The sequence below is a fragment of the Ranitomeya imitator genome, chromosome 3 (genome assembly GCF_032444005.1).
Source record: "Ranitomeya imitator isolate aRanImi1 chromosome 3, aRanImi1.pri, whole genome shotgun sequence".
In the NCBI taxonomy this organism is placed as follows: domain Eukaryota; kingdom Metazoa; phylum Chordata; class Amphibia; order Anura; family Dendrobatidae; genus Ranitomeya; species Ranitomeya imitator.
Genome location: NC_091284.1, coordinates 37,056,930 through 37,082,688, shown reverse-complemented (window position 1 = coordinate 37,082,688; position 25,759 = coordinate 37,056,930). Strand labels below are relative to the sequence as shown.

The following is a 25,759-nucleotide window of genomic DNA, read 5'->3' as shown; positions in this document are numbered from 1 at the left end:
GGGCACTCTGTGGTTTGCACTGTATATGGGGGCACTCTGTGGTTTGCATTGTATATGGGGGCACTCTGTGGTTTGCACTGTATATGGGGGCACTCTGTGGTTTGCACTGTATATGGGGGCACTCTGTGGTTTGCACTGTATATGGGGGCACTCTGTGGTTTGCATTGTATATGGGGGCACTCTGTGGTTTGCACTGTATATGGGGGCACTCTGCGGTTTGCACTGTATATGGGGGCACTCTGTGGTTTGCACTGTATATGGGGGCACTCTGCGGTTTGCACTGTATATGGGGGCACTCTGCGGTTTGCACTGTATATGGGGGCACTCTGCGGTTTGCACTGTATATGGGGGCACTCTGTGGTTTGCACTGTATATGGGGGCACTCTGTGGTTTGCACTGTATATGGGGGCACTCTGTGGTTTGCACTGTATATGGGGGCACTCTGTGGTTTGCACTGTATATGGGGGCACTCTGTGGTTTGCACTGTATATGGGGGCACTCTGTGGTTTGCACTGTATATGGGGGCACTCTGTGGTTTGCATTGTATATGGGGGCACTCTGTGGTTTGCACTGTATATGGGGACACTCTGTGGTTTGCACTGTATATGGGGGCACTCTGTGGTTTGCACTGTATATGGGGGCACTCTGTGGTTTGCATTGTATATGGGGGCACTCTGTGGTTTGCACTGTATATGGGGACACTCTGTGGTTTGCACTGTATATGGGGACACTCTGTGGTTTGCACTGTATATGGGGGCACTCTGCGGTTCACACTGTATATGGGGGCACTCTGCGGCTTGCACTGTATATGGGGGCACTCTGTGGTTTGCACTGTATATGGGGACACTCTGTGGTTTGCACTGTATATGGGGACACTCTGTGGTTTGCACTGTATATGGGGGCACTCTGTGGTTTGCACTGTATATGGGGGCACTCTGCGGTTCGCACTGTATATGGGGGCACTCTGCGGTTTGCACTGTATATGGGGGCACTCTGCGGTTTGCACGGTATATGGGGGCACTCTGTGGTTTGCACTGTATATGGGGGCACTCTGTGGTTTGCACGGTATATGGGGGCACTCTGTGGTTTGTACTGTATATGGGGGCACTCTGCGGTTTGCACTGTATATGGGGGCACTCTGTGGTTTGCACTGTATATGGGGACACTCTGCGGTTTGCACTGTATATGGGGACACTCTGTGGTTTGCACTGTATATGGGGACACTCTGTGGTTTGCACGGTATATGGGGGCACTCTGTGGTTTGCACTGTATATGGGGGCACTCTGTGGTTTGTACTGTATATGGGGGCACTCTGCGGTTTGCACTGTATATGGGGACACTCTGTGGTTTGCACTGTATATGGGGACACTCTGTGGTTTGCACGGTATATGGGGACACTCTGTGGTTTGCACGGTATATGGGGGCACTCTGTGGTTTGCACGGTATATGGGGGCACTCTGTGGTTTGTACTGTATATGGGGGCACTCTGCGGTTTGCACTGTATATGGGGGCACTCTGCGGTTTGCACTGTATATGGGGGCACTCTGCGGTTTGCACTGTATATGGGGGCACTCTGCGGTTTGCACTGTATATGGGGGCACTCTGTGGTTTGTACTGTATATGGGGGCACTCTGCGGTTTGCACGGTATATGGGGGCACTCTGTGGTTTGCACGGTATATGGGGGCACTCTGTGGTTTGCACGGTATATGGGGGCACTCTGTGGTTTGCACTGTATATGGGGGCACTCTGCGGTTTGCACTGTATATGGGGGCACTCTGCGGTTTGCACTGTATATGGGGGCACTCTGCGGTTTGCACTGTATATGGGGGCACTCTGCGGTTTGCACTGTATATGGGGACACTCTGTGGTTCGCACTGTATATGGGGGCACTCTGTGGTTTGCATTGTATATGGGGGCACTCTGCGGTTTGCACTGTATATGGGGGCACTCTGCGGTTTGCACTGTATATGGGGACACTCTGTGGTTCGCACTGTATATGGGGGCACTCTGCGGTTTGCACTGTATATGGGGGCACTCTGTGGTTTGCACTGTATATGGGGGCACTCTGTGGTTTGCACTGTATATGGGGGCACTCTGCGGTTTGCACTGTATATGGGGCACTCTGCGGTTTGCACGGTATATGGGGACACTCTGTGGTTTGCACTGTATATGGGGGCACTCTGTGGTTTGCATTGTATATGGGGGCACTCTGCGGTTTGCACTGTATATGGGGGCACTCTGTGGTTTGCACTGTATATGGGGGCACTCTGTGGTTTGCACTGTATATGGGGGCACTCTGTGGTTTGCATTGTATATGGGGGCACTCTGTGGTTTGCACTGTATATGGGGGCACTCTGCGGTTTGCACTGTATATGGGGACACTCTGTGGTTTGCACTGTATATGGGGGCACTCTGTGGTTTGCATTGTATATGGGGGCACTCTGCGGTTTGCACTGTATATGGGGGCACTCTGTGGTTTGCACTGTATATGGGGGCACTCTGTGGTTTGCACTGTATATGGGGGCACTCTGTGGTTTGCATTGTATATGGGGGCACTCTGTGGTTTGCACTGTATATGGGGGCACTCTGCGGTTTGCACTGTATATGGGGGCACTCTGTGGTTTGCACTGTATATGGAGGCACTCTGTGGTTTGCACTGTATATGGGGGCACTCTGTGGTTTGCACTGTATATGGGGGCACTCTGTGGTTTGCACTGTATATGGGGGCACTCTGTGGTTTGCACTGTATATGGGGGCACTCTGTGGTTTGCACTGTATATGGGGGCACTCTGTGGTTTGCACTGTATATGGGGGCACTCTGTGGTTTGCACTGTATATGGGGGCACTCTGTGGTTTGCACTGTATATGGGGGCACTCTGTGGTTTGCATTGTATATGGGGGCACTCTGTGGTTTGCACTGTATATGGGGGCACTCTGTGGTTTGCATTGTATATGGGGGCACTCTGTGGTTTGCACTGTATATGGGGGCACTCTGTGGTTTGCACTGTATATGGGGGCACTCTGTGGTTTGCACTGTATATGGGGGCACTCTGTGGTTTGCATTGTATATGGGGGCACTCTGTGGTTTGCACTGTATATGGGGGCACTCTGCGGTTTGCACTGTATATGGGGGCACTCTGTGGTTTGCACTGTATATGGGGGCACTCTGTGGTTTGCACTGTATATGGGGGCACTCTGCGGTTTGCACTGTATATGGGGGCACTCTGTGGTTTGCACTGTATATGGGGGCACTCTGTGGTTTGCACTGTATATGGGGGCACTCTGTGGTTTGCACTGTATATGGGGGCACTCTGTGGTTTGCACTGTATATGGGGGCACTCTGTGGTTTGCACTGTATATGGGGGCACTCTGTGGTTTGCACTGTATATGGGGGCACTCTGTGGTTTGCACTGTATATGGGGGCACTCTGCGGTTTGCACTGTATATGGGGGCACTCTGTGGTTTGCACTGTATATGGGGGCACTCTGTGGTTTGCACTGTATATGGGGGCACTCTGCGGTTTGCACTGTATATGGGGGCACTCTGTGGTTTGCACTGTATATGGGGGCACTCTGTGGTTTGCATTGTATATGGGGGCACTCTGTGGTTTGCACTGTATATGGGGGCACTCTGTGGTTTGCACTGTATATGGGGGCACTCTGTGGTTTGCACTGTATATGGGGGCACTCTGTGGTTTGCATTGTATATGGGGGCACTCTGTGGTTTGCACTGTATATGGGGGCACTCTGCGGTTTGCACTGTATATGGGGGCACTCTGTGGTTTGCACTGTATATGGGGGCACTCTGCGGTTTGCACTGTATATGGGGGCACTCTGCGGTTTGCACTGTATATGGGGGCACTCTGTGGTTTGCACTGTATATGGGGGCACTCTGTGGTTTGCACTGTATATGGGGGCACTCTGTGGTTTGCACTGTATATGGGGGCACTCTGTGGTTTGCACTGTATATGGGGGCACTCTGTGGTTTGCACTGTATATGGGGGCACTCTGTGGTTTGCACTGTATATGGGGGCACTCTGTGGTTTGCACTGTATATGGGGGCACTCTGCGGTTTGCACTGTATATGGGGGCACTCTGTGGTTTGCACTGTATATGGGGGCACTCTGTGGTTTGCACTGTATATGGGGACACTCTGTGGTTTGCACTGTATATGGGGGCACTCTGCGGTTTGCACTGTATATGGGGGCACTCTGTGGTTTGCACTGTATATGGGGGCACTCTGTGGTTTGCACTGTATATGGGGGCACTCTGTGGTTTGCACTGTATATGGGGGCACTCTGTGGTTTGCACTGTATATGGGGGCACTCTGTGGTTTGCACTGTATATGGGGGCACTCTGCGGTTTGCATTGTATATGGGGGCACTCTGTGGTTTGCACTGTATATGGGGGCACTCTGTGGTTTGCACTGTATATGGGGGCACTCTGTGGTTTGCACTGTATATGGGGGCACTCTGCGGTTTGCACTGTATATGGGGGCACTCTGCGGTTTGCACTGTATATGGGGGCACTCTGTGGTTTGCACTGTATATGGGGGCACTCTGTGGTTTGCACGGTATATGGGGGCACTCTGTGGTTTGCACTGTATATGGGGGCACTCTGCGGTTTGCACTGTATATGGGGGCACTCTGTGGTTTGCACTGTATATGGGGGCACTCTGCGGTTTGCACTGTATATGGGGGCACTCTGTGGTTTGCACTGTATATGGGGGCACTCTGCGGTTTGCACTGTATATGGGGGCACTCTGTGGTTTGCACTGTATATGGGGGCACTCTGTGGTTTGCACTGTATATGGGGGCACTCTGTGGTTTGCACTGTATATGGGGGCACTCTGCGGTTTGCACTGTATATGGGGGCACTCTGTGGTTTGCACTGTATATGGGGGCACTCTGCGGTTTGCACTGTATATGGGGGCACTCTGTGGTTTGCACTGTATATGGGGGCACTCTGTGGTTTGCACTGTATATGGGGGCACTCTGTGGCTTGCACTTCTGGGGGGAGGTGCTGTATATCTGGGTGCTGGTCTCCTTACCGCTCCCCATAAGCAGCAGCCGCAGATTCCTCCTCTGCACACAGCGGCCGCACTGCTCCTCCCCGCCGCCAGGTGGCGCTGCAGACTCCGAGACTCCGGGTGACGGGACAGAGAGCGCGGGCGGGAAAGTGTCTGCAGTCAAAACTCAGGCGGAGAGGTAAGAAGCGCGCTCTCCCGGCACCGAGCAGGACACGGAGGGATGTAGTGTGCGGGGATCACCGGGCAGAGCTGGCTGTGCTCTATACAGGGAGATATATATATATATGTATGTGAGGAGATATGTGTGTATATAATAAATATATATAATAACACACACTGTATGGGTGTGTATAAATGTATGTGAGGTGATTTATAATGTGTGTGTATATACTTATGTGAGGAGACTTGTGTATGTTTTATATATATATATACACACACACACCCTGCATGTGAAGATATATATATATATATATGTGTGTGTGTGTATATAGTATATCTATGTATGTATGTGGGTATATATATATATGTATATAGTGTATATAGTATATCTATGTATGTATGTGTGTATATAGTGTGTGTATATATATATGTATATAGTGTGTATATAGTATATCTATGTATGTATGTGTGTGTGTATATATATATGTATGTATATAGTGTGTATATATATGTATGTGTGTCTGTGTGTGTGTGTATATATATATATATATATATATATATACACACACCCTGCATGTGAAGATATATATATATATGTGTGTGTGTGTATATAGTATATCTATGTATGTATATATATGTATATAGTGTGTATATAGTATATCTATGTATGTATGTGTATATATATATATATATATATGTATATAGTGTGTATATAGTATATATATATGTATATGTGTGTGTGTGTATATATATATATATATATATATATATATATATATATATATATAGTATATGTATATAGTATAAGTATATGTATATATATATATATATATATATATATATATATGTGTGTGTTTTCCTCCCTGACTGCAGCACTGTGACCTCTTCCTCTTGTAAATGACACCATGGACTACAACTCCCAGCCTCCTCCTGCTCAGAGTAATGTTGGCTTATCAGTTGCTGCGTTTTATCAATCAGGACGACTAATCCTATTTTTTGACATAACATTTCTATAGATTTACATAGGACTGCAGGGATAACTATTTAACCCCTTCCCGCTGCAACCAATTTAGTTCCCCCCCCCCTCCTTTCTTCCAAAAGTCAAAACTTTATTCCCCCCTCAACGTGAGGGATAAGATGGCAGGTGACGTCCTTCCAGCACACTCCTTCAGTAATGACGACCCATTTGATCACCTGCGATGGCGCCATATAGATGCAGCTGTCGGTGCTCACCTGTAGATAACCAGCTGAGATCGGAGCAGGCAGGCGTCGGCTGTGTCACACTCTTGGCGTCCTCCCCGGGCTTGGTGCGCACTGGTACCCAGCGTGTGACGTATTAGTCATGTCATGAGATTGCAGGACTGCTCTGATTCTGGGGGAAATAATACTGCTCCCCGTCTGTTATACTCGTGCACGCTGCTGTGGAGCCCTGCACTGTCGGGATGTCAATCACACGCTCCTCCAGTCACCTGAACGCTGCAGCCAATCCTTTTCTTTAGTGGCTCCTGTCCACCTCTAGTTATTGCAGATCTCCTGGGTGTGCTGCACTGAATTCCCGGGGGCTGACAGGAGACCATCGTGTCCTCTGTTATTTTAAAAACATGAATGCCTAATTTTTTTTTTTCAGGGAAACCCCTTTAATGATATTTCAGAAATCCAAAATTTATGACTTAACCCCTTCATGACCGGGGGATTTTTCGTTTTTCCGTGTTCGTTTTTCGCTCCCCTCCTTCCCAGAGCCATAACTTTTTTATTTTTCCGTCAATTTGGCCATGTGAGGGCTTATTTTTTGCGGGACGAGTTGTACTTTTGAACGACATCATTGGTTTTAGCATGTCGTGTACTAGAAAACTGGAAAAAAATTCCAAGTGCGGTGAAATTGCAAAAAAAGTGCAATCCCACACTTGTTTTTTTTGTTTGGCTTTTTTGCTAGGTTCACTAAATGCTAAAAATGACCTGCCATTATGATTCTCCAGGTCACTACGAGTTCATAGACACCTAACATGTCTAGGTTATTTTTTATCTAAGTGGTGAAAAAAAATTCCAAACTTTGCTAAAAAAAAAAAAATTGCGCCATTTTCCGATACTCGTAGCGTCTCCATTTTTCATCATCTGGGGTCGGTTGAGGGCTTATTTTTTGCGTGCCGAGATGACGTTTTTAATGATAGCATTTTGGTGCAGATACGTTCTTTTGATCGCCCGTTATTGCATTTTAATGCAATGTCGCGGCGACCAAAAAAACGTAATTCTGGCGTTTCGAGTTTTTTTCCCGCTACGCTGTTTAGCGATCAGGTTAATACTTTTTTTTAATTGATAGATTGGGCGATTCTGAGCGCGGCGATACCAAATATGCGTAGATTTGATATTTTTTTTATTGATTTATTTTGATTGGGGCGAAAGGGGGGTGATTTAAACTTTTATGTTTTTTTAATTTTTTTCACATTTTTTTAAACTTTTTTTTTTAACTTTTGCCATGCTTCAATAGCCTCCATGAAAGTCTAGAAGCAGGCATAGCACGATCGGCTCTGCTACATAGCAGCGATCTGCTGATCGCTGCTATGTAGCAGAATTGCACGTGTGCTGTGAGCGCCGACCACAGGGTGGCGCTCACAGCGACGGGCAATCAGTAACCATAGAGGTCTCTAGGACCTCTATGGTTACCATTCACAAGCATCGCCGACCCCCGATCATGTGACGGGGGTCAGCGATGACGTCATTTCCGGCCGCCCGGCCGGAAGCGGTAGTTAAATGCCGCTGTCTGCGTTTGACAGCGGCATTTAACTAGTTAATGGGTGCGGGCAGATCGCGATTCTGCCCGCGCCTATTATGGGCACATGTCAGCTGTTCAAAACAGCTGACATGTCCCGGCTTTGGTGCGGGCTCACTGCGGAGCCCTGCCTCAAAGCAGGGGAGCCGGCATCGGACGGTATAGTACGTCCGATGCCGGTAAGGGGTTAAAGGTGGTGGCGGCAACCTGTGGTCTCCAGAAATGCTGCTGACCTGCAGATATAGGAGTAATCTGCAGGTTAATAGGCATAAACCCTGTGCGCACAGTTATCTAGAGCAGCAGCTGCAGGGAGAAAATTAAGTGACATCCTCCGTGCCGCCGCTCGCAGGGAGGGATTACAGCTGCCATCACGTGTAGTGATCAGATGTGAGCAGCTGCAGGGAGAAAATAAAGTGACATCCTCTGTGCCGCCGCTCGCAGGGAGGGATTACAGCTGCCATCACGTGTAGTGATCAGATGTGAGCAGCTGCAGGGAGAAAATAAAGTGACATCCTCCGTGCTGCCGCTCGCAGGGAGGGATTACAGCTGCCATCACGTGTAGTGATCAGATGTGAGCAGCTGCAGGGAGAAAATAAAGTGACATCCTCCGTGCTGCCGCTCGCAGGGAGGGATTACAGCAGCCATTGCGTGTAGTCAGCAGCTGCAGGGAGAAAATGATGTTATATCTTCCCTGACGCCGCTGCTCGTGGGGAGGGACTACAGCCGCCATCGTGTGCAGTGACCGGATGCAGATAAAATAATTAATCGCATGTCCACATCAAAATATTATCACTTCAGACCCGGATACCGAGAGCTGTGGTGATTCAGGATGTATCTGATGCTCTGTAACTCGAGACATAGTCACTCAATTGTTACAATGTATCAGTGTCCGGTCCACAGTGCAACAATGTAAGCGAGAGGATGCTCATTCACCAACAGCAAAGAGAGCTAAGAATGGATAAGTCTAGTTAAGCAGAACGTTGTGGAATTCACAATTTCATTAAACTTGTGCGATGTCACAACTTTTGATTGGGTGCTGGGGGCAAAGTGCGATCTTTTAGGGCAAACGTATTATTGGTCCAAGTGTGATCTGACAAAATATCAGATCTCGCCCGGATTAATGTTCTATTGGACCGTGCACATGTGCAATTTTTCTTACCTCGGAGGAAAACATGGCTGCATGCCCGAGTCTGATCACATATTCAGATTGCATTCGGCCATGCAAGTCAATGAGTGCGTGGGAAGCGTCGGACTGCACTCGGATGATTTCCACAGACTGACACGATGAAGAAGATGGAGACATTTTTTTTTCTCCATTTTATCTTCATCTGAGAGAATTGGATCAATCTCTGATCAGTGTCATTTTCATTATTGCTCTGATTTTTTTTCCGGCTGACAAAAAATAAGCTCGCCGGCACCTTGCCTTTGCGTGGAGAGCTGATATATACGGATTTGTAGACTTGCCATGAATCCGTACGCTGTGATCGCAATGTAGAAGACAAAGGGGCCCAAAAAGGCTCAGAGCTTCAGTCCCACCTTTTGAGCAACTTTAACCCCTTCATGACCTTGGGATTTTTCGTTTTTCACTCCTCTCCTTCCCAGAGCCATAACTTTTTTATTTTTCCGTCAATTTGGCCATGTGAGGGCTTATTTTTTGCGGGACGAGTTGTACTTTTGAACGACATCATTGGTTTTAGCATGTCGTGTACTAGAAAACGGGAAAAAAATTCCAAGTGCGGTGAAATTGCAAAAAAGTGCAATCCCACACTTGTTTTTTGTTTGGCTTTCTCGCTACGCTGTTTAGCGATCAGGTTATTGCTTTTTTTAGTTGATAGATCGAGCGATTCTGAGTGCGGCGATACCAAATATGTGTAGGTTTGATTTTTTTTTTTTATTGATTTATTTTGATTGGGGAGAAAGGGGGGTGATTTAAACTTTTATATTTTTTTTATTTTTTTTCACATTTTTTTTTTTTTTTTTTTTTTAACTTTTGCCGTGCTTCAATAGCCTCCATGGGAGGCTAGAAGCAGGCACAGCACGATCACCTCTGCTACATAGCAGCAATCTGCTGATCGCTGCTATGTAGCTGAAAATCAAGTGTGCTGTGAGCGCCGACCACAGGGTGGTGCTCACAGCTGCCAGCGATCAGTAACCATAGAGGTCTCAAGGACCTCTATGGTTACAATTCTGAAGCATCGCCGACCCCCAATCATGTGACTGGGGTCGGCGATGACATCATTTCCGGCCGCCCAGTAGTTAAATGCCGCTGTCTGTTAGTTACTAGTTAGTTACTAGTTAATAGGCGCGGGCAGATCGCGATTCTGCTCGCACCTATTACGGGCACATGTCAGCTGTTCAAAACAGCTGACATGTCCCGGCTTTGATGCGGGCTCACCACCGGAGCCCGCATCAAAGCAGGGGATCTGACCTCGGACGTACTATCCCGTACGAGGTCAGAAAGGGGTTAAGCACTTGGACCCCCCACTGATCAGAAGTATGCCATGTCAGAAGGTTGTTAAAATTATATTTATTTACATACATTATTGACTGGATGTGTGCAAAAACCAGTTCCCCAATCCATGAGATCCCCCTCTGCACCAATTTTCTACCCTGATGATGTCTTGTAGACTCTTTGAGCTCGTACACGTAAGATAAAAGTCCGAACTATTCTACTACCTCACGGATATTTGGCTGTTTCCTTTGACCGCAGTTTTAGGGAGATACAAAGATCAGGCATATTGATTATATCCCCATGCCTGATGCTTGGTCCTTATAGGATAGAAGACGAGGCTTTTTGTTGTTTGCTTTCTCCCCTCTCCCTATAAAGAACACGTGAATATTTCATCTGTAGTAGGGGGCCGTGTTGTGGCTGGTGGTGATCTGAGACGACCTTCACACATCAGAGCTTCACTGTCCGAGCGCAGACCACGAATCCCACAAGGACCGCAGGTCTCTTGATCTGAACTCGGCCTCAAAAGGTGGGGACCACCGCTGTCCTCATTTTCGGCAGAGGCTTATGGGGACTGGATCACATCGTATAGTTGCTAATGATGAATGACCATGGTCGGGTGCTGAATGGGGGTCATTGACGTGCTCAAATAATATGTTCGAGTTCCCGAATCCGTTCGACAGGCGCAACAAATTCAGGGATTGCATGTTTGTTAGACAATCCCTGCATGTGTGGCGACTGTCGTACACCCGCGAGACATGCAGCCGCGGGGACTCGAACATATTTTTTGAGCACACCGAAGCCTCTCGGTTGGCACATGAGCATAATCAGATAACACCTTATCCCAGCACGTTCGCTTATCACTTATAGTGACTCCTCGATTCAGGATCTGGTTTTCTGATAAGAGCACAGAAACTGCTAAAATAATTTAGAATTACCATATATGTTTTGCCATTTTTCATTTTATAGACCTTTATTGCTGGGAGGGCCCATTTAGTACTAGCTGAATAAAAATGTATATGTCCCAATACGGCTCCCTGTGGTCCCACCATTAGTACCGGGTAGGGACCGAATGTGATAATTTTACAATATGGCTGAATCAATGACATTTTTGGATGTCCAGTTTAGTAATCTGTCTGTTCTTTGTATCCAGAATGAAAGTCATCACGTGTGAAATTTCCTGGCACAACCGTGAGCCGGTTTACAGCGTGGATTTTCAGCATGGCAACAGCAAAATTAACAGACTGGCCTCCGCCGGGGTGGACACTGCAGTGCGGGTACGTTTATTGGGTGGGACGAGGAATGCTGACTAAGACCACCAGAAGAAGGCAAATGGTTTCTCCTGGTGAACCGGGCAAAGTAGTTTACACATCTTAGCGGTGCCAGCGTCCCAGTATACATTGTGGGTGATAATTTTCCTGAGTGGGTCTCTCCTCTGTACGACTTAAGGTACCTTCACACTAAACGATATCGCTAGCAATCCGTGACGTTGCAGCGTCGTCGCTAGCGATATCGTTTAGTTTGACACACAGCAACGATCAGAATCCTGCTGTGCTGTCGTTGGTCGGGGCTAGAGGGCCAGACCTTTCTTTGGTCGCTGGCTCTCCCGCTGACATCGCTGGATCGGCGTGTGTGACACCGATCCAGCTATGTCTTCACTGGTAACCAGGGTAAACATCGGGTAACTAAGCGCAGGGCCGCGCTTAGTAACCCGATGTTTACCCTGGTTACCATCCTAAAAGTAAAAAAAACAAACCGTACATACTTACCTACCGCTGTCTGTTCTCCAGCGCTGTGCTCTGCACTCCTCCTGTACTGGCTGTGAGCGTCGGTCAGCGACGTCACCGCTCTGCTTTCCGGCCGCTGTGCTCACACAGACAGTACAGGAGGAGAGCAGAGCACAGCGCTGGAGGACAGACGGCTGTAGGTAAGTATGTAGTGTTTGTTTTTTTTTCTTTTAGGATGGTAACCAGGGTAAACATCGGGTTACTAAGTGCGGCCCTGCGCTTAGTTACCCGATGTTTACCCTGGTTACCGGCATCGTTGGTCGCTGGAGAGCGGTCTGTGTGACAGCTCTCCAGCGACCAAACAGCGACGCTGCAGCGATCCGGATCGTTGTCTGTATCGCTGCAGCGTCGCTTAATGTGAAGGGGCCTTTACTAATTTTTCTGCCCAATTGACTTTTTTCCAGCTATGGAAAGTGGAGAAAAATGAAAAGGGGAAAGCCATGGTGGAGTTCTTAGCCAGCCTCACCCGTCACACCAAGGCTGTCAACGTTGTGCGATTCTCTCCCAACGGGGAGGTTTTGGCATCGGGTGGAGATGGTAAGGTTTTCATTTACAGCTCGTCTACGTTCAGCATCGGGTGGATTGTTTCAATCATTGGTTTCTTGAATGTAGCGAAAATTGTCAAAAGACCTAAACATGTTTTGTCAGTTATGTTGCTTTTCTGTTGTTCCCTGTTATCAGCCATTTTGGTTAATGCAGGAGCAAAGGCTAGGTTCACATTGCGTTAGGGCAATCCGTTAAGCGCATAGCGCTAGCGGATTGAACTAACGCAATGTTTCTAGAGGGTCGGCGTTCACCCTCCCCGCTAGCGCAGATCCCCAATCTGCGCTAGCGAGGAACGGGCCTCGGACGCTGCAAGCAGCGTCCGAGGTCCGTCACAAGAGAACAGCACATCGCTAGCGCGTGCCGAAAATGGCATGCGCTAGCCATGCGCTTCAGCTAAAAATCACATTGCTGTCAATGGGTGCTCTAACGGACCCGTTGCACGGCGTTAATTGCGACATTTTCGCCGTGCATCGCAGTCCGTTAGCGTTAACCCATTAACGCAATGTGAACCTAGCCTAAGCCGGCATTATTACTTTCCCTTCGACACACCAGACTGTTTTTTTTTTTTTTTTTTTTTTTTTTTTAAACATAAATTTTTATTTACAAATTGTGTCAAGCATTACATCTTATTGACATTAAATTCTTAATAATTAACACAACGTTATGGGGATTAGGGAAGGGAAGAGGATAGGGGAAATGGTGACATTACAATAACTATCCAATCACATTCTCTATATGCAAATCTGCAAAGTCATTTAAGAACGGTATTTAAACGGAAAGATAACCAATTGTTCCATTTTTTCTGAAATTGAGCTATATTATTATTAGATGTAGCGATTATTTTTTCTGATAGGCAATTTTCGTTGATCAGTGATACGACCTCGGGCAGTGAGGGGCACCTGGAGTTTTTCCAGTAACTAGCAATTTTGAGTCTTGTTGCTACAATAATATGTACAATCACTGTACGGAACTCATAGGGAAACGAGTCCAAATCAATAGCGAGTAACGCCTGCTGTGCATTAAGAGTCACCGGTATACCACAAATCTGGAACATCAGATGATCTATGGCTGCCCACAGACGTCTAATTCTGTCACAACTCCACCATATATGTAGCATGTCTGCACAGGGGTCTCCACACCTCCAGCACGTGTCTGGGGAACTGCAGAACATCCTGGACAATCTACTGGGAGTGAAATACCACCGATATAACAATTTCCTGGCGTTTTCTATGTGGTTAGTACATTTAGATTGGCTTCCAATAATTAAGAAGGATGCCCTCCACTGATCGGGTGTGAATGTGCAGTTTAGGTCTTTTTCCCACTTTTGCAGGTATGTAGTTAGAGAGGGCAGAGTATTCTCCAACATACAGTCGTAGCTTGTGGACAGCGCTCTAATCTGTGATGTCGGGTTCATCAGCATAGAGTAAAGTTTAGATGGCGGTGCAGGCATCTGTTTTTTCCTTTCAGTTAGGAAATGCCGCATCTGCAAATATTTGTAAAAATCCCTTTGAGGAACATTGTATTTATCTCTCAATGATGTAAAAGTAATTAATTCCTCCCCCTCATACAAGTTCCCAATTGAGGTGGTTTTGGGTAAATTCCAATTTTTAAGTTTGAGGTCCGGGATACAATGCTCCAGTGTCTCTATAGGAGCTTTGAGGAATGCGGTTTGTATAAGGCCTAATTTATTAGTCAACACACTCCATAGCTCCAGAGCCGCGTCTATTGTTGGGGACATTTTTAGGTTTCTATTAGGGACTTTAGTTTGATGTGCATGGTAAAAAGCTGAGACATTGGAGGTTCTCATCAAATGTTTTTCAATTGCTATCCAGTGCCGATCATCATCATTATTCCACATGAATCGTAACTGTTCGAATAATGCGGCCCTGTAGTACCGGACCACTGAGGGGCACCCCAGGCCACCCTTACTCATAGGGATGTAAAGCGTGTCCGCTTGGACTCTGGGTTTTCTCTCTTGCCAAATGTATTTTAAAATCATTGCTTGAATCTCTTTTAATATTTTCATTGGGAATATGATGGGGAGATTGCGGAACAAATACAGTATTTGTGGGAGAATGAACATTTTTACCGATGCAATCCTGCCCAGCCATGATAGTTCGTGTTTCTTCATACGTAACATGTCAGTTTGGATTTTCTTCCTTAGAGACTCATAATTCAGTGATAGCATTTTATCTGCCGAGAGTGTCAGCCGAATACCCAAATACTCAATGTGGTCATTTTCCCACTTAAAAGGGTACTTATTCTCAAAGCTTTTGGGGTGTTTTGTGAGAGGGGTCAGGTTTAATACCTGGCATTTAGACACGTTCAGCTTATAATATGATATTTTAGTATATGAATCGATTACTTGCATTGCTGCCGGTAATGATTCTGTCGGGTTTGTTAACGCTAGAATGATGTCGTCAGCAAATAAGCCTATTTTGTGTTCCGTTTTATTCACCTGAATTCCTGATATCATCGAGTGTGATCTAATTTTCTGCGCTAGAGGCTCAATCACCAAAGCGAATATAAGGGGTGATAGCGGACACCCCTGTCTCGTCCCGTTAGTAATAGTAAACCTGTCCGACATCATTCCAGAGACAGAAACCGATGCTGATGGGTGAGAATATAGCAGAGTGATTGCTTTAGCAATATTACCCGTAAATCCGAATCTGGCCAGAACCTCAAACAGGTATCCCCAATGCACCCGATCGAACGCCTTCTCCGCGTCCAGGGATAGGAGCAGAGAAGGCGTCCGGTCGCTCCCCGCCACATGGATGAGGTCAATCATTCGTCTGGTGCCGTCCAATGTCTGTCTAGATTTGATAAATCCAACCTGGTCTCTGTGCACCAGGGAAGGGATTACATCGGAGAGTCTATTTGCTAAGATTTTGGAGTACAGCTTGAGGTCAGTATTTAGTAGGGATATTGGCCTGAAATTACTTGGATGATCGGGAGTTTTTCCTGGCTTGGGAAGAGGGACTATAGTCGCTTGTAACATTTCTTCTCGTATTTTGCCTGTTTCAAATATATTTTGGAAGACTAATAATAGATGTGGGGACAATATTTGGTTGAATAACTTCAAGTATTCATTAGTTATACCATCCGGTCCTGGGGATTTATTATTTTTTGTTGCCTGAATGGTTTGTTGGATTTCTTTTTGGCTTATAGGTTGATTTATTGCCATCAATTTATCCTCTGGGATTTGGGGTAAAGATATGCTATTCAGGAAATTATTAATTAGCTCAGCGTTGGGTTGTGGGATAAGGTTGTCGGTCTTGAGATTATAGAGTGAGGAGTAATATCTTGCGAAAGTATTCGCAATTTCTTTAGGGTTGTATATTTTGTTCTTTTGATCATCTTGTATGTGAGCTATTTTTTGCTTTGTTAATCTCGCTTTAATCTTATTGGCAAGTATTTTACTCGCCTTATTCCCCTGCCAATAATATTTAGCTTTATTCCTCCTCAAATTATGCTCATATTTATATTGGAATAGCTGATATAGTTCGTATCTTGCCTTTTGTAGTTTCCTATATACCGTGGGTGATGGGCTATGTTTATGGATGTTTTCCATTGTTGCTATATTTTTATTGAGCTCTTCTATTTGTCGCATTCTCAATTTTTTGTGTTGCGCTGCTATCTGTATTAGCCGCCCTCTTATATAGGCCTTGTGAGCGCACCACACTGTGGTCGGGGATATGTCAGGGGTACTATTGATATCAAAAAATTCCTGGAGAAGGTCGTTAAGTTGGGATTTAATATTATCTGAGGCTATTAAGAAGTTATTAATTCTCCACGGAGAATAAGTTAAATTATTGTACGTCTCTTTAAATTTGGCATGTTACAGGAGCGTGGTCCGACCAGGTTATGTTCCCAATTTTTGCTGATTGTATATTTTGTAGGAGCCATTTATCCACTACTATTAGATCTATTCTTGAATATACTTTATGTGGGTGGGAGTAATATGTATAATCCCTTTCAGAAGCATGAAGGACCCTCCACGTGTCATACAATTCTTCTGATATAAGACACTGGGACAGCGCATGGGATTGGGACTTTTTCTTTGAGCACCAAGATTTGTCTATGTTGGGGATCGGGACGAGGTTAAAATCTCCACAGATTAGCAGGGATCCTTGTTTTATTTTGGATAATTTAGTTATGAGGTCTTTAATAAAAGTGATTTGACCTGTATTGGGTGCATATATAGATGCAATTGTATACACCTTGTTATTGATACTACATATCAATATTACATATCTGCCTTCATCATCCAGAACGCTATCAACAAGCTGGAACGCTACAGTGTCTTTTATTGCAATCGCTACCCCTCTCTTCTTTTTCGCCGCATATGACACATAGATATGGGGGTAATTTTTATGTTGTAGTCTATGGGTATCATCACGATTTAAATGAGTTTCTTGGACACATAGTATGTCCGCTTTGAGTGCCTGGGCTTCCTTCCATAATAACGATCTCTTGAAAGGGCTGTTTAGGCCTTTCACATTAATGCTAGATATTTGAAATACCATCAGTTACAAAAAAGAAAAAAAAATTCAATCAGTCACCAGATACAGGATAATAATAAGGGAAACAAAGGGGTTAAAGTAATTAACAACAACCAGAACAAGTACAACTTGTACAACTCAGAGTCCGGTTCTATGTGAACCAACTGGATAGTCGTTCCTATCCAGTATTAAAGGGGTGGAGAGAATAGAAAAAACGAAAGCAATATTCTCATGCCCCTTCAACCTGCCAGCCAGGCAAAAAAATAACAGTGTGGTGTCCTGGCATAGGCACACAGGGGATACATATGGTAACAGAGTACTTGCGTGAGAATCAGGTCCATTCTTTGTTCAGTGTCGGGGGTCTTTTCTTTAGTGGGGAGCTGGTATCTTCATCCACTGATGTCAGGGACCATTCCTGGAGCAGGGTCATGGCCTCTCTGGGAGACGCAAGGACGTGTGAAGTTCCGTTTTTCGTCACGATGAGCTTTACTGGATATCCCCACTTGTAGACAATACTGTTGTCCCGTAGAATCTTGGTTGCGGATGAGAATTCTCGCCTTCTGTTCAGGGTTGTCGCAGACAAGTCGGTGAACACCAGAATGTTCCGGAATCTTTCTGGAAGTTCTTGCTTTGCTGACGCTGACTTGGTCACTGCCTCCTTGAAATGGTAGAAGTGCAGCCTGGCTATCACGTCTCGCGGTGCGGAGCTGGGAGCAGACTTTGGTTTGGGGATCCGATGTGCCCTGTCAATCAGCAGGTCCCTCTGTTCTGCTGACGGCACCAGAATTGTGAAGAAGTCCATTAGAAACTCCTTTAGTGTATCCGCTGACACACTCTCAGGGATTCCTCTGAAACGTAGGTTATTGCGCCTGGATCGGTCTTCTAGGTCTGCAAGCTTCAGTTTTAGGGCCATGATTTCTTCGTCCGCTTCATTATGCGCGTCTACTAGTTGGTTGTGCGCCGTAGTATATTCCTCCAGTTTCCCCTCTATGTGTGAGGTTCTGTCGCCAATCTGCGTTATTTCTTTATGTAGCTCAGTGAAAGCCGTTGTGATATCAGTATGAATGGCTTGCTTCAGGTCTCCCAGCAGGGATTTGAGTGTGGCTACAGTGACAGGGGCAGAATTGGAGTCTGTAATAGGAGAGTCTGAGGAGACGGTCAGGGCTGTGTTTAGTGGCTGTAAATCTTCAGGCTCTGAACCTTCAGCATTCCTAGCAGGGGGGAAAAGCAGGGACTGCAGCGTTGGTGAATAGCTCTGTGTGCTCAGGGATCTTTCAGTTTTGCTGGGAGTTTGGGGCTGGTGGAGTGATTCACTGTGCAGCTCTGACCTTTGCTTCACACTGCCATCACTCCTGCTGCTGCCGGCGGCCGCGTGGTGAGAGTTGCGGTCGCCATCTTGGATCCAACTACCCATCGCTTCAAAGACCTGGACCCTGCTGGGCGCCTGCCCCCTCCTTCTCCCTCGCTTCATTCCTGGAGTGCACCACCGCCTGGCTTATCTTATCTTCAGATCTGACCTCCTCCGGTCACCTCACTGTGCTTTGGGCCGCTTATGATAGCTGGTGGTTAGGGAGCTCGAGCCTCGCACGTCCGCTCAGCTCCACATCCGGTCACGCCCCCGACACACCAGACTGTTATAGTGCTCAGGACCGTGGAACCAGAGTGATTTTACCCATATGAGTAAAATGTTCGAGTTTAACGGTCATCACATGGGGATTTTCCTTTTTTTTTCTTTTTCTTTTTTTTTTTCTCTTTCTTGTTTTTTCCTCTCCCTCCAAAAATTTGTTTTGAGGTTTTTTTTTTCCCCAAGTTCACTATATAATGTAACTGACCTGGTAATATACTTCTCCAGATCGGTACGATTGCATAGATATCAAACATGTATAGCTTTGTTTTGTTTTGTTTTTTAATCGGAAATTGTAAAAAAAAAAAAAAAAAAATGCTTGTGTCACCATTTTCTAAGACCCGTAATGTTTTCAATTTTCGATATATGGGTTTGGGTGAGAGCTTATTTTTTTGGCAACCTGAACTGACTTTTTTACTGATACAATGTTTTGATCGCCGTTTATTACAATGTGGCGATGGGGAAAAAAAACTATTTTGGCCTCCCCCCCCCCCCCCCCCTTCATTACGACGTTTACTAATTCATTTACCGGTATTATAGATTTTTGCTCACACTTTTACGAATGCAGGAATACCAAATGTGTATTTTTAATTTTTCATTGCTTTATTTTTAATTTGGTAAAATTGGAGGTATTTGAACATTTTGTTTTTTTACTTTTTTTTTTTCTTCACTTTTTCCTGTATTTCTTAGTCCCCTTAGGGAACTTGCAGCCGCAATCGTCTGCATCAGCGCTGCTGTATATAGTGAAAATCACGATCTATGAACGCCAGCCACAGGTCGGTGTTTGCAGGAGGATCGTAATGAAAGGCACGAGGGTCATCAGCAGACCCCCAGCTGTCATTACAACCCATCAGCGCCTCGTGATCACATGTCATGTGCGGAGAAAGATGTGAGCTTGGCGTGAGAGTCCCCATCAAACGCAGAGACATGACGTGTGACATAAGTTTACCTCATATGTCGTGATGGGATTAAAAAATGTTTGCGTAGGGACTAGATTTCTTAAAACTGTCCTATACTTGAGCTACAAACTGCCCTGAATTTCCAGGTAATCGAGGGTTCTGGTGTCTGAGTTCAGTCAGATGTTCTGAGTTCCTGATAACTGGAATATGTTTTACTTTTATTGCGCAGATGCCGTCATTTTATTATGGAAACTCAGCGAAAGCAAAGAACTGGAATCCACTCCTTTTAACGACGAAGAAGAAACTGAGCTGAACAAGGAAAACTGGACTGTCTTTAAGTCTCTAAGGTATCTGGTTTTAGGGCCTCATCCAATTAATGTCTCTTGCTAGCGTTGAGCAAAAAAAAGGATTTGTACAACTCTGATCCGGTGTCCACATTGGGATTCTATGGCACCCAGACCGGGGCATTGTGAACTACCTCAGCTGGCACTTGAATGCCGGGGTCCTGGACACTTCCTGTGATTTTTAGGCCCCCCTCAATGTCATAATGATGTTGTGTGATTACATCTATCGTAACATCATGACTTTGCAGGAGTCTAAATATCAGAAGAAGTCGCATCCTCCTCTCTGCGTCTTCATCTGAAATCTGAGTTAGTTTGGGCAAATATATATATTTTATTATATTTTTTTTGAGCACTGTATTCTAGATCTGTGGGGCACCACGGTGGCGCAGTGGTTAGCACTGCAGCCTTGCAGCGCTGGAGTCCTGGGTTCAAATCCCACCAACATCTGTAAGGAGTTTGTATGTTCTCCCCGTGTTTGCGTGGGTTTCCTCCGGGTTCTCAGGTTTCCTCCGACATTCCAAAGACATACTGATAGGGAATTTAGGTTGTGAGCCCGATTGGCGACAGCAATGATAATGTGTGCGAACTGTAAAGTGCTGCGGAATATGTTAGAGCTATATAAAAGTAAAGATTATTATTGTGTTGTTATGGATTGTTTATTAGCCCCTAGATGCTACAAAATATATTGAGTTTTCTTTCAACCTTCCTGCGTTTTTATGTTGGCAGACAACCTCCGGAAAGGCAAAATCTAAATATTTCTTTTTGCATTTTTGCAGGGGTCACTTGGAAGATGTGTACGACATTAGCTGGACACAGGACAGCAACTTCATGGTGTCTGCATCCGTGGATAATTCAGCAATTATGTGGGATATAGTTAAAGGTGGGGTTACATTTGCCTTTTGCTATTTTTCGTTTTTAAATAGATTTTAAGCATCTCAAACAATTCTTCCGGGTTATCGTCTCCACCCATGAAACTTTTTTTTTCTTCTTAATATGTTGCATAGACTATTAATGTGGGATTGGTTCTACACAACAAGTAGAAAAGCTTGACAGTCACTGTCATGGGTATGTAGCTGTGTTAGGACTGCATTCGAGAAGCTGCAGGAATCCACTCAGTTCTGCTGCCCCTTTGATAACACACTGATTGCTGACCATAAAGGGGCGTCCACTGCTTTGTCATATTTTAAAAATGGAGTCATCATGGTGCAAAAATTCCACACTGCGGCTGGTATTCTCGACTTATCTCCTGACTTCCTCTTCTGGTGAGTGGGAAGGTGCGTTGTCAGGTGACTGCTGCAGCCACCGATTGACTGCAATGGTCTAAGTTCCTACAGAACCTTCAGAAGACGTACTATAGCTCCTTCATGACTTGGCTGCAGGAGTCCCAGGATGACCCCTTCTTGCTGGAGAACATCAGACACCCCCCTTTTTTAAGGTGCTACCATGGCCTAATTTTTAAACTATATTAAAGAAGATGAGTCTCTTTAAAGGGGCGGCTTTAACATGCAAGTGAAGGCAGATAGTGAAGGGCATAGAGCGATCCCGTCGTTGGATGCGGCCAAGGCATTCGATAGCGTAGAGTGGAAATACTTGTGGGCTACGTCCAGCACATGGGCTTTGGGGAAGTGTTTACCAAATGGGTTCAGTCGTTGTATACTGCTCCTAGGGCCAAGGTACGTGTTAGTGGGCGAATGTCTGAGGGGTTTTCCTTGTTTAGAGGCACACGACAGGGATGCCCTTTATCCCCTTTATTGTTTGCTGTAGCAATAGAGCCACTGGCGGCAGTGATTAGAAGGGATCGAAATATTGTAGGATTGAAATATGGGATACATGAGGAATAAGTGGCACTCTATGCTGACGACATGTTGCTATTTTTTGGGAGATGCGGAGGGTTCCCTGGGGACGGTGATGAAGGTTCTAGACGAACATGCCGGTATATCTGGGAACTGCATTAACTGGGATAAGTCCGTTTTGTTACCGCTGGATGGTGGGACTCTTGTTGTAGGAGATCAGCCAACTCCGGTTCAAGTGGTTACAGAATTTACTTACTTGGGTGTCAAATAATATTGAAGATTATGAAAGACTTACTTTGAACCCGCTGCTAGGTAAATTTAAACAGAAAATTATGGCATGGAGGAAATTAAACTTAACAATGGCCGGGCGTGCTAACTTAATAAAGATGATACTTATGCCTCAGCTTTTGTATGTGCTACACAATGCACCGGTTTGGCTGCCTCAAAATAGATTTTACAAAATTAATGGCGTTTTCCGTGATTTGATATGGAAAGGAGGTCAAGCACGTATTCAGTTAGAACTGTTGCAACATCCAAAAGATGATGGAGGTTTGGCGTTTCCCAACCCATGGTTGTATTACATCGGGTCCCAGTGCCAGCATTTGGTGGGATGGGGGGATCACGATCTTATAAGCTCAGTGGGGAAGGTTATTTCTCATGTGGTGGGGAGGGGTCCGCTATTGGCTGCTCTGGATGCGGGTAAATTTCGTCTGAATCCTAAAAGGTTTCCAACTTTGGCGTTACTTGAAAAACTGTGGAAAAAAATAAAGCTATGGAGGGGAGAAACACAGCCATTTGGTATGACCCCCGGCTGACTGAAGTGCTAAGTCTATGGAATTTTGGACAGTGGAGAAGAATAGGTATATGGTATCTGTCGCAGCTGCCAGATGGTGAGACATTTAAGGAAAGAGTTCCCTTTGGAGCATAATATGTTCTACCAGTATCTGCAGTTGCGACATGCATTCTCTAGACAGTGGAGAAGGTCACCGATGGTGATACAGAGTGACAGTATGCTGAATATACTTGGTCCATAGGGGGGTACTAGGGGTCTTATATCGCTAATTTACAGGGGATTGCTGGATACGTTTTTGGATAGAAACCCATTGACTAGATCCAAATGGACAAGGGATTTGGGAGACATATCGGATGATCAGTGGGAGTCGATTTTACAATCTGTCCCTAGAATATCTATAAGTGAATCTAGAAGGGTGTCGCAGTTATTGACTATACATAGGGTATACAGGACACGAGTGTGGATGAAAAAAGCTGGACTAAGGGCGGACTCTGGATGTCCGAGATGTACGATGGATGAAGCTGATATTCTTCATATGCTATGGTCTTGTCCAAGATTACAGGCATTTTGGATTGTGGTCCTAAATTTAGTGGAAAGAGTGACGGAAGCAACTATTAGGGTATGTGTCCACGTTCAGGATTTTATGCAGGTAAAATCCTGACAAAATCTGCACCTGAGGTCATTGGCAGGTCACCTGCGCTGTCCTTGCGTTGTTTCTGCAATGTAAGGACATGCTGCGTTCTTAAGACGCGCCGCATGTCCGTTTCCGCGGGTTTGCTGCATGCGTCTTTTACCGCATAGTGGAGACGGGATTTCATGAAATCCCCTCCACTATGCTGTAACATCTGGACACTGCGTTTTTGACGCTGCTGCTCAACTGAAGGAATTTGTAAATAGAGTTAATTTTGTAATCCTTATGGAGCGAAGCGTATACATGAAAAGAGGCAACATGAACCACTATGAGAATATCTGGGGGGCTGGTTGGACTTTTCCAGATTGGCTTCCACAGAACTTGTCAAAAATAGGATATTAGGGTTATAAAAGAGTGTACAGCATTGGATAAGGATTGTAGAATCGTGATTGTTGGGGGGGGGGGGGGGAGGTTGGGGAAGGTTTTCTTGTTATTGAAGTGGGGAGGGATGTGTTTGGTGCATTTACATTTATTAAAAAATGGGGAAAGTATTATCATTTGTACTCTAATGCATGAATGCATGCTTATGTATGTAATTTTATCCTTTTTGCTTTCTTCAATAAAAAGTTTGATTTAAAAAAAAAAAAAAAAAGGGGTGGCCTGAAATCAAACTAAATTTCATTCTAAATCTCTATCTATTTAGTGCTGTAATCTAAGCTATTTTCAATATGCTTGTATTAAAAATCCCCTGCCGTTCCTTAACTGCTATTCTATTTTTTTCCTATTTCCTGTGTGATGACTCATTGTTTGAGAATCTCTAGCGTTATCAGTGACGCTCGTTTCAGGGGCTGTGCTCGTCCTTCTGTGCGATCTGCACAGTGACAGCGTTTGCTCTGTTGTCGGCTCGGATCAATTCAGCCGGCAATCGAGCGATGTTAGAAAAACTGGCATGCAGTAGACCAGTGATGTCACAGCGCTAGTCTCCTGCATGCCGGATATTCCGAAACGGCAGTTTGCTGGCTGATTATTACTGATCTGAGCCGACAACAGAGCGGACGCTGTCACTGTGCAGAGGTTGCAGGGAAGAGACACAGCAGGGGCGAGCACAGCCCCTGAAAGGAGCATCACTCATGACACTTCTTTTCGGGCAGGAGCAGTGGCAGTGACCGCAGCCTCTGCCCCCTGATTTGAGTATCCCAGTATGCACTGCAATTCTCAAATTAAGTGTCATCACACAAAAAATAGGATAAAAAAGTAGAAAAGCAGTTGAGGTAGGGAATTTTTAATACAAGTATATCAGAAAATAGTTTAGTTTATGGCACTAAATAGGTATTTAGAATTAAATTTTAGATTGACTTTAGTGCATCCCTTTAACACTAGAAGTCCCAGAGAGGGGTCATTTAACATTTCTTCATACCTTTGGAACCTTTGGAGCTCGAAATTTCTGGGACTTCTAGTGTTAAGGATAGTCCATAAAGGGAAAATAATTTCCTCCATATTGACCAAAAAAAACTGGTACAGATGAGCCCTTATCCTTATGTTACAACCCATTATGGGAGAGCCGCTCTTTACTTGATCGCTGGGTATAGACGATGTTGAAGGATCTCTACTAGGGATGAGTGAACATACTCTGGTGCTAAAAGTATCTTCAGCGTGCTCAAAATATATGTTCGTGGCTGCATGTCTCGCAGCTATTCGACAACCTCAACACATGCAGGAATAAGACTGCAGAATAAGAGCGGGTGACTCGTCTATAATGTGAACTTCTCTCCTTTTCAGGCCAGAAAGTCGGTATATTTAATGAGCATAAGAGCTACGTGCAGGGAGTCACCTGGGACCCTCTAGGACAGTACATCGCCACGCTGAGCTGTGACCGGTGAGACTTGCTACGTACTGTATTGTGAGCCTCACATCTTACTCCAGTCAGGAGAGACTGGAGTAAGGTTTCAGGCGTAAGGAACGCCGTCGCCCATCATGAATTTGACAAGCAGAAATGGCTATGCCCCCATCCCACCCAAGCTCCTCCAGTTGGATGAAAATGGCATTAAATCGTTAACTTACAAACCTTTTTTGAGCAGCCTCTCATTGCTCAAATTTTTTTTTCAACTTTTCAAAGCTTTTTATGCCAGTTTTGTCATAAAAGCTTTGTTGAATCAGGGAAGCCGGTACATATTTAATTATGGCAGAGGACCACATATCCCAGAATCTTTGCTTTCTTATGGTAGCCGCAGAATTAATGGAGGAGAACTAGTTGGATATTATAGGAACTGAATGAAAAGTTTTTTGGGTCCCACTTCATTATTACATTTTCAGCCTATTTTTCTTTTGCAACAAATTTCTCTTAATTTGCTCCTTTTTTTCTTATTATTTTGCTGTATTTCTTTTATGTTTGCAGAATTCGTAGTTTCCAGATATTTTTTTGCCGATTTCATCAAT

General features: G+C 45.3%; 1 protein-coding gene across 2 annotated transcripts in view; it reads left to right on the top strand.

Annotated features, from left to right (window-relative positions):
• Positions 1–5,105: 5,105 nt before the first annotated feature.
• CHAF1B (chromatin assembly factor 1 subunit B) overlaps positions 5,106–25,759 on the top strand; it is a 29,748-nt gene continuing 9,094 nt past the window's right edge. The window contains exons 1-6 of one of the 2 annotated variants that reach the window (XM_069760764.1): positions 5,106–5,207; positions 11,558–11,681; positions 12,596–12,728; positions 19,992–20,109; positions 20,883–20,986; positions 25,103–25,199. In XM_069760764.1, the coding sequence (XP_069616865.1) occupies positions 11,559–11,681; positions 12,596–12,728; positions 19,992–20,109; positions 20,883–20,986; positions 25,103–25,199 (575 nt within the window). In that variant the 5' untranslated portion in view covers positions 5,106–5,207; position 11,558. Of the gene's footprint in view, positions 5,208–5,267; positions 5,316–11,557; positions 11,682–12,595; positions 12,729–19,991; positions 20,110–20,882; positions 20,987–25,102; positions 25,200–25,759 lie in introns of those variants that run through there. The other variant, XM_069760765.1, reaches the window with a different exon arrangement.